Raw genomic sequence first — 10281 nt, forward strand, 5'->3', positions numbered from 1 at the left:
AACACACACACACACAGACATTTACACCAACTCTTCAATGGTATGTTTTCATCATTGTTATGCTAAACAAAATGAAAAGCACAGCGGGAAGTCCCCATTGCACAACTGCTGTGTAATGTGCCTTTAGTGCTGTGCGCGTGGGTTCACTTTGTCCAGTTCTACTCCTGCCTCTTGTGTAAGTGATTGTCCACTGAGAGCACACTGTGGGGACTTTTGGGAGCTGGAGAGCAGGTTGTTGAATGGATCGGGGTCCTAGGTGATCAAAGATAGAATAAAGGGAGGAAGAGGATGATACATGGAGCAGCTGTGCCTCGATGCCAAAAAGGTCAACACAGTCCGATTTAGCAGGAACCAAATACTTTTTTTTGTTCATTTACTAGTGACTTTTTACTCTGAATGCTGTGCTTATAATATCAAGAGGGTGGAGATGTTTGATTCAGAGGTGGACATATCTCGTGTGGAGCCAGCAGAATCTGTTGAGAGGTCTCTCTAACAACAGTTAACATAGGAAACAGTGTAGTTCTGCCTGCTGTCCAGAAAGAGTCCCAGTCCCAGATGTTGTTTCTTTCTTTTCACTAAGATCCCTAAACAGCCTGTCACTGTGGACACAAAACAAGTATATTAAGTTTACCCTTGATCTGTTGTTAAGGATAATGTTGGTTTATGTGTTTGATGCATATACTGGCTTAAGGGGCGATAATGGCCTATTTTATGTGTTACCCACACACCTGGAAACCTGCATTTACACACAGAAATACAGAAAAACAATCACTCACACACGTTCTCCTAGCATTTGTGTATTATTCAGAACAGCTGTTGTGGCAAGAATGAGCTGACGCTGCCAGTGTTGGCAGGGGGACTCAATATTCACTTCCTCACAAAATGTTATAACATCATTGTTTTATTGTCCAAGGTTAAGCAGAGGGGAAGGGTTGTGGCTTGCACTCTTTCATGTCGTAAAACCACACACTTTTGGCTGCATGTGAACACAAATCAAGAGCCCTGGCCTCAATAAACAACCACATAAGCTGCAGTTCATAATTGTATGGCTTTTATTTATAGCTGCCAGACAAATTTCTTAAGGGCATTCTACTTTGCATTTTTTATGCCTTGATACATAACAAGAAACAAGAATACCATCAATCGCAATGTAATCAATCAAAGACAAATAAAACAAATATAAACAAACCCACTATGTATCATGTTTTTTCAGCCATACTTATTACTGCCTTGACACATGCTCATGAATTCAGGTAAGAAAATCCCATGAAGTTGACTCAGTTCATCTAGATGCAGCGTTTTCAGTGGGAGAAATGCTTCATTACTAAGTCAACTGACTTCTTCAGTCTCAGCTGACAATAGGTTTCTTCCAGTTTCAAAATGTCCAAAATTAGCACCACTATGTGACAAGTTCATGGCTGTCAGGAATCTGCAACACAGAGGTAGTACTATCCCCACTGTAGTCAGGGAATTCCCTGAGTAAATGCAATTATTGCACCTGGACATTTGTCAGAGGTGATCCAGGACAGAAGAACAACCACTGCCATCTTTCACAGACTTATAATGCTTATAATGCAACTTTCTGTGAAACGTGCTCACCCATATGGAAAAGATATATATAAATCTTATAAAATTTGTATCTGTCTTGTGTGAAACTTGTATGAAAAGCATATAAGAGTGAAAACAGATACAAGATCCCTTGAAAAATTATATAATGAAACTTGTATGTTTTGGATACTTACTAAAACAATATATGAAAGTAATGAGAAAGTGGCCACTTTCATGAAAGTGGCCACTTTCATGAGTAATCACATATAAGTTTTTACTATTTCTTTTCCATATGGGCATGTCCATTGTCCAGAGGTCATGACAATGAACAATAACGAAACTGAGCTTCTGGGCTATTGTTAGGCAATGGTGCCAGTTTCGGTCATTATGCAACTATACTGCATATACTGCACTGTTGTTATGCATAACCTGCCAAGAAATGTAACTGCACATTGAATCAATGCAGGCTACAAATATTGTGATTGGTCTGATCATTACCGTTAAGTCCTCCTGTGCCTTTGCAGTTATTAAAAAAAAAAAAAAAAGATCAGTGAGAGAAGAACAATCATTGGCTTAAGATGAGGACTTAAAATCGCTGAAAATTCCTGGAAAGAGCTTGCTAAACCTATTGGAAATTCCAATGAGGGAATTTCCAAAGAAGTGGAAAAACCTGGGGGACAAATATGCTTGCCACCTCCCAAAAATGACCACAACAAAGAGTCAACATTTTGTTTCTATCAGCTGGCATGCATATAAAAAGGCAGGACACAACCACATAATAATGAACACATATGCACCTCCACAAGCATAAGTGCCAGCAACATCGGCCACTTGCGTCGGTTGTGTCGAAGGCTCACCGCAAAGGTTCACCGCAAAAGTCTAAATCAGGGCAGAGACTGAAGACTTGGATGAGTAATGAGACGTTTTACCCCAATGAAAACACTTCGTCCAGATTAAAAGAGTCCACTGAGACTAATTATGGCATTTTCAACTTCTTGAATCTTTGACTCGGTTACAAATACATCCCATGCATAAATGCTTAAGTCCCACAGCATACCCAGAATCATCATCTTGACCTTGAATTGCACGGGCAAAACGCTTATCTTTTAAAACTAGCACATTTTTTATGTCCTTCTCTTCAGTAATGCACTACAGATGGGTGAACCAGCAGGGGCCCCCAGCAGCCCATTAAAAAAAGACAAGAGAAGAGAGGAAAAAAACATTGTCTTGTCTACACACCCATCCTCAAAACTCCCATCTGCCCAGAACTGACCTTAGCTGGCATCCTGACAACCCTAACCCCCTGCAACAGCTGTGCCCTGCGTTCCTTCAGGAGATCGCCTGAAAAATGCCAGAAATTGTTCATATTGAGTTGGTTCAAAGAGCCCCAAAGCTGGTTCTCATTAAAAGGCATTACAAAGAGGACAGGCATGGAACAAACAGAGAGGGAGTCAGGGAGGGTGCGAGAGGCCGACTGACTTCTGCTTTTTTCACTTGCATGATCTCAATTGACTCACACAGCATCAAGCTGGTTGCTGACACAGAGCCATGTTAGCTAAGATTAGACCAGAATCACATTTTTGTGTCTTTGTCCTCGGTTGGCATTGATTAGAGGAAATGGCACAGGACACTGTGTTTGGAAAAGACAAATGGTCAGGAAATACAGACAAAAATTTTGAACAGCATGGATTTCAGGATTTTTTCAATAGAAATGTCTGTGGTCAAGAAAATAATTAAATATTTAGTCTGGAAGAACGGCCAAACAATGGCTGAGACTGAGACTAAATGATTCAGATTTTCAGCATTGCAATGGAAAATAATGGCCTATGTATGCTCTGCTTAGCCATATTTTGTCAAAGGATCTTGAATAATACTTGTTAGTTATGTTCCTGACCTGAGAGAAAGCATATACTCTTTGTGTTTAAGAAGATACTTTGAGCACAACTCCTAAAAAATTCAGTGACTACAAACACCTTAAAACACTACATAACTATAAATTAAAAAAAAATACATAAAGCTAAATAGAAAAGTGATATAAATGCCACCAGCATGCTGCCAGTAGCTCATTGGTGATGTTGTGTAATAATTAAAAAAAAAAAATTACTGTATCAGATGACTGTACTGTCACTGAACCGAAAAGGAAACTCCAAGTCACGGCCCCTAAAGCGCAAGGAATAATGTGCGGAATTCCCTTCTCTTTTGCAGAGGGCACACTTCACCTCCCTGTACTTCCCCTCCCATCATCAGACGGCACGAATGTCTTGAGAGTCGAGGGAGAAAATCATTTTTGGGAATAGGGCCCAACGATTCCTTTGCGTATCATTGCCACTTTATCCTTTGCTCTTCTGCTGTCACAAAATTAGATGGGGGGAGAAGTGAGAATTACGAAGTAAATGAGCCAGCTTTGCTGTACTGTGACCTTGACGATGGACTGAAACAATAGTGAACAGTCTCTGCGATGAGATTTCACGATAGCGCACTGGTAGTTTATGTAAACAAACGTACTACACACTAACTTATTTTTATATTTTCTCTCAATTATATGTTAAAAGTACTTTAAATGGTATATGATACTACTCTGTCATCTGCTATGAAGCCAGACTAAAAGGCTAAACCTGATCAATATCCAAACAAAAAGTGGAAGGGGGCGAGGACGGATTTACCGCTAGAGTACATGAGTCAGCTTTGCCATACTGTGACCCTGGCAAACAGAGTGAAACAGTAGTGAATAGTCTGTCATGGATAGTGGTATGGTAGCTATTGTAAAACAAATGCAATACACCACTCACTATAACCCGTTTTTGCATTTTCTCTCAACAATATACTGAAATTACCTTCCAGGGGGATACGATCCTACTGTCATCTGTTAAGAAGCTAGACTTAAAAGCTAAGCTTGATCTGTATCCTTCAAATCTGAGTTTGGGCGGTCTAAACATCGCACCTTCTCGGGGTCACGCTGCTGTCCTGCTGCAAAAGTGTCCGTGACAGTTCACTGCAAGTTAGACTGACAAAATATTCAAGACAAACTTTATCAAACCTTTGACAAGACTTGACCACCTGCCATAATAAGAACCAGCTAACAGTGCTCTGGCTGTGCTACTTGTGTCCTGGAACATTCTCACATGCAGAGTCCTACAAAAACCCTACACTTTGCCAACTGCAAGGTTAAGACAACAGTTACAGAGAAAGCCTTTTTTATTAGCCGTGTATAAGCCTTTAGAGGTTTGGAGGCAAAATGCCCCAGACTCCTCTAAAAAAAACAACAAAAAAAAACAAAATAAAGGAACATCTGGCCGTGATGGGCGGCCACTCTAGGTTATATGAAGCTGTGTAGAGCCAACAAAGAGGGTTCTCCTGCATGAGACTCCTAAATAGTAAACCCAGAGGATTCCTGTTTTATAATGTATGATTAAGACTAAGAGGCAGACAGAAGCTCCTTGAAATCGAAATCCCATGCAGGATTCAAAGAAAATATATTGCTGGTTCGAGGTGGATAGGTCTAGCATGGAACAGATGCTGGAATAATCCAGAAAAGCAACACAGTTCAATTTGTAAAGCTGAATTTCCCAGTGTAGGGGAATGACGTTTTCTGCTCTGCTGGTAAATCTCCCACTCCAGGTTAGTGTGTTTGTGTGTTTAGGATGTGTTTTTCTTGTGCTGCCTGCATGGAGCCAGATGTACTGCCAGTGAGCAATGAGCCCCCACTGCACTTGGCTGACACGTCATCACTCCCATTTTCCAGTCTTCAAGTGTCCACGCAGGAAACAAAAAAATACTCTGGACACAACATCAACCCCTCTCATCACAAGACTGTCTACACTGCAGGAAAAAGAAAGAACTGACAAAGAGAGTGTTGTATATGATAAGCAACAATAAAAGGACAGCTTCCACTTTCCATTTCACCCATCTCCTTAGTCACTGATGTGTCAGTTATAACTTTCATGGCAATTTTCTTTCCTAAACTCAGGGGTGTCATCTGACTAAATGTAACTCAGAACCCAGAATAAAAGAATCAGTCCAACACAAGTGATCATTTCAATTATATATATATCATTACATTTAAAGGAAAACTCCATTGTATGAGTATTCCTACAGGCATCATATCTCAAGTGACATCCAGAAGGGTCCACTGAAAAAAGATTATCTTGCTGACATTTGTGTGAGCTGTTGCGCTTCAGTTAAATTGGTGTCAAAAGGTCAGAACGAACATATGTAACCTGTGCTCATTTTGAATAAGAAGCAGCTGCAAGTCAAAAATTAAGAAATCAGCAAATACAGTTTTTTTTCCCTTTTCACTCTAAGCCATCTTTAAAATTACTGGGATATAGGTGGCTGTTGTGTAACAATAACCCAGTCGAATGCTTGCGCATCACTCAGTGACTTATAACTTTGCTTAGTTAACGATGACACCGTGACATTCTCACAACTATTCACCAGAAAAAAACATCTTACACATCTCTGAATAAACAGAGACACCTTGACGACCATCAGTAACTAATGTCTCTACCAGTCAGTGGCTCCTGTACTGAAACAATAGCCCCTTTCCTCCTTGCTATTGTCTTGTGGATGAAGTTTGACATAGTTGAACGTGAGCACAAGGAGCTCCGGGAAGAAATCTTTGCTCAGGTAGCGTGTCACATTTCCGTGACCTTTACTAGCCAGAACAATTCCAGGCTGCCTCTCTTGTCCCTACATCCGCTTCCTCCTCTTTGCGTCTTTCCCACGCTTTGTGAGTGGACAGTGAAGGAAACCTACTCAAAAAAACAGTGTGTGTGTGTGTTCAGTAAAAGAGGTTGAATGTGAACACTATTTCCTTTGTTTGGATGGGCTGTTTGTTTTGAAGTGGTGAGGAAGCCTCAGTTTGTATCTCTGTTACACACTGGACTGGACCTGGCACAAGGTGAAGGAACATGCCAGATTTACTCAGGTTTTGTGGCGTGAGACTGAGACAATGGAGTTGACAGGACTGTCAGATAAAACATGACACAATGTTTAATCCTGTCCACGCACACATACCAATTGCAGGAACCTTTCCTTTCATAATTTATAACAAAGTACTGACATGCAAAATATTCAAAGTATCTAAGAAAGCACACAAAAATAGACCATTCTGACAGACCATTTACTCATCTCAGTAAATCCAGTCATATTAAAATATAGAGCCCGACTAATCGCCTGTTATGAATCAACGCATTTTACCGTACTAACAATCTCCCAATGACAGACGACCTCTAGGGGCTTGTGTGAAAATTGCAAACTCAATAGCAGAATGATGATTTTTTTCTGTTGGCGCATGATCTTCGAAAATGTGCAAATAATCTGCGGTCATATCCATACACAGAAATCATTTTACACCGCAGCTGGGATCAAAGAATAACCCGCCAACAAAATCAGCTCTTGGTTGCAGGTCAATTAAACACCGGAGAAATTTAAATTACTATAAAAAAGAAAAAGAAAAATAATGCTAAAAAAAAATTATTGTAAAAATTGGCAGCTCAGGTGGCAGAGCAGGTCAGCCAGTAATCAGAAGGTCGGTGGTTCGATCCCAGGCTGCCTCCTAGCTGCATGCCAAATATCCTTGGGCAAGATACTAACCCCATGTTTGCCTACTGGTGGTGGTCAGAGGGCCCGGTGGCGCCAGTGTCCGGCAGCCTCGCCTCTGTCAGTGCGCCCCAGGGCAGCTGTGGCTACAACGTAGCTTGCCATCGCCAGTGTGTGAATGGGTGAATGACTGAATGTAGTGTAGCGCTTTGGGGTCCTTAGGGACTAGAAAAGCGCTATACAAATGCAGGCCATTTACCATATCTCGTGTTTTTAAATATTATGCAATCAGTCTTTCATTCACTGAAGGGAATTAACAATCAATCAGAAAGTCTGTTCTTTCACTCGTAAATATATAGTGTATGTAAACATGAATGACTCACCTAATGTTAGAGATAAAAAACACAAGATGACTGCGACCCGGTTGAAGCAGTCAGGTGGTGCCATGCTGCGAACTTCCCCAAAGTGCAAACCTTGTGATAAAAATAAATGCAATCGAGTCCCTGTTTGTCTCTTTAAATTCCGGCTGACTGCGAGTCTTAATTGGCCTATAAAACGCCTTTCATGAATCCCCAAAAGGTTCAGGTGCGCAAGGACAAAGCAGCAGTAATTTCCCCATATGCCTGCACGCGATTCGCGGGGGAGCTCTCCTGCGCTGCTCGGCAGTCCAACTCCCGGCACCGGCGCACTATCCTCTGGGCAGGTGCAAAAGTAGTAAAAGGAGAAAAAAAAGTTAAATAAAGGAAATTAAATCGGCGGTAAAAAATAAAAAAGTTGAAGTGAAAAGTACTTCAGCTCTGGTGCTGTGTTTGGACTCAAGAACGAGATGAATGAGCTCCTGCGCCTTGTACCCACTGTATCTCCTCCCTATCGCCTCTGTGCAACACTTACAGTGCCGTCCAGACGTGACACGTTTAATGGAGCCACACACAGACGGAGGACGCGACGTCACTTTTGTTGAGGAGGGGGAGGATGGGGGAGGAGGGGACGACTTCTTCATTTTAGCTACTGAGGGGGAACAGTAAGTCATTGTTCTGAGTTATTCCCACTATAACTGTGCAGGGGGAAAAAAAGATGGAACAGAAACGCAGTCATTGCACGTATCTTATCATTTAGGAAACTCCACTCAGTTTTTCATACCTGGCAGAAGCTCCCTTAGACACTAGAGATACTGAGCTACCTTAGAGTCTTAATGAGTATGTTTTCAAATTCAATTCACAAACCTATAAAGGGAGTTCTTCAATCACCTATTAGTAGGGAGCAGATGCTCTTCAGAAGCATAAACCGTCTCAATTTCTTTCTGAAATAAAATCTTCTGGTGCACGAAGTCTCTTATCTTTGACTTTTTATCCACTATCACACTGTACTCTCTTAGTGTTAAGGAATTTTCCACATCCCAACTGCCATAACTGAAAGGCTGTTGTGCCCAAATGTTGTTGATTAAAAGCAGTCTGCTTTAGTTAAAGCTCTTGTTAACATTGATTCATTACATATTTTTGCAATTTTTAATTATAAAATAAATTAGCACGCTATGTATTTATTTACTTAACTGACCTTTGTGTGCAACACTGATAAAAATCAACCTGTGTACCTGAGGTTAAAGGTAATTGCATTTATCTTGACTGGAGAGAAAAACAAAACAATGCAGTGCAAACAATCACTGTGATATCAGCTTGAATCTATCTGCCCAGGTTTGCAGAATAAACATTTGTTGGATTTATTTTTAACGTCAGAAACAGGATGCACTTCTTTTTATATCAATGTAAATAATCTTCTTTTGTCCGGCCGTACCCTGCAGTGTGTGGATATGCTGCAGACTGTTTTCTTTTTATCACAACAACAATCACTTTGCTGTTGCAGGTCATACTAGCAGGCATTGTAAATAAGAACATCCTGCCCTCACCTTTCCGCCCACAACAGGAATCCACAGCTACCATTTTGGCTCTGGATCGGAAGTAGTGTTGTGTGCTAAAGGTGATACACGAGGCAAATTGAAATGTAATGTAAACCAATTTTCCGACCTATAGCAGGAGAACTGTGATGTGGCACATGAGAGCATGGGAAACTTGGCCATTCCAATGCTGGTAATCCTTATGCTAACTGGGAGTTTGAGACCACACTGTCACAACTAAAGAATTCAGCAATTTCCTGCCCACTATCAGTACTTTAAGTCACAAACAGCCAAAGAAAGAGAAGCTACAGACAAGTTATTGCTCTCTCTCGTGATTTCTTTCGAAAAGGAAACATCATATTGAAGGCTGCACTGATTTATTTCTACCAATTTTTAGATTATGACTGTGGGAATTTCACTTTGGGAAATTTGGGAAGCAAGAATTGAACATTTTATTATTAGATGATAAACTATTAGCTCATGCATTGTAAGAGAGCAATAACTTGTAAAGTGTATAAAATTGCAACTCTAATTTTCTTAGTTTGTTTCCATATTTAAGCTTTTAAAAAGGGAGACATTCCCTTTGGGCTATCAGTGCAACAGATAAGTCTCCTGATGAACAATTGCTGGAAGTTACAAGCTGAGAGGGGTGGATTTAAAATGATTTATTTTGGAAGCTGGTGCTCAAACAGACTGTGGGGGACTAACTGGTTGTACACACACCGCATGCAGTCTTCCTTTTGTTCGTCTTGGGTAAATGAACCAGAAGAAATGTCCTTTCTGAGGAGAGTAGTAGACAGCGTCTGACTGCATGCTCCGTCAAGTGACTGTACTCTGACATGAATGCAAGTAGTGCCAGCATTTCCAGACTTCAGACTGAGGGTGTGAAGGCAAAATTAGAAGTACAAGTTGATGAAAACTTGCTTAGTTACACTTTTCTAGTACTGTACCGGACTCCCTCCCCCCTCCTCCTACATTCAGAACAGTTTTAATTCTTTATGGCATAGATTCAGCAAGATGCTGGAAATATTCCTCAGAGATCCTGGTCCATATTGACATGATAGCAGATTTGTAAGTTGCACATCCAAGACGGAAATCTCCCAATACACCACATTTCAAAGATGCTCTATTGGATTACGATCTGGTGACTGTGAAGGCCATCTGAGTGAACTAATTGTTATGTTCAAGACACCAGTTTGTGATAATAGGAACATTGTAAAATTGTGTGTTGTCAGCTGGAAGTAGCCATCGCAGGATGGATAGTAATAAAGAGATGGCCCACACCAGTATACCACCACTAT

At 40.9% G+C, this 10281-nt stretch overlaps 1 protein-coding gene across 1 annotated transcript in view; it reads right to left on the bottom strand.

The window, feature by feature from the left end:
- Positions 1-7981, bottom strand: part of kdrl (kinase insert domain receptor like) — a 46797-nt gene extending 38816 nt beyond the window's left edge. The window contains exon 1 of the mRNA XM_085363222.1: positions 7473-7981. Coding sequence (XP_085219348.1) covers positions 7473-7536 — 64 coding nt within the window. The 5' untranslated portion in view covers positions 7537-7981. The remainder of the gene's footprint in view (positions 1-7472) is intronic.
- Positions 7982-10281: the final 2300 nt, after the last annotated feature.

The sequence above is a fragment of the Diplotaxodon limnothrissa genome, linkage group LG2 (genome assembly GCF_057381915.1).
Source record: "Diplotaxodon limnothrissa isolate DT_005_m linkage group LG2, D_limnothrissa_male_GT1.1, whole genome shotgun sequence".
In the NCBI taxonomy this organism is placed as follows: Eukaryota; Metazoa; Chordata; class Actinopteri; order Cichliformes; family Cichlidae; genus Diplotaxodon; species Diplotaxodon limnothrissa.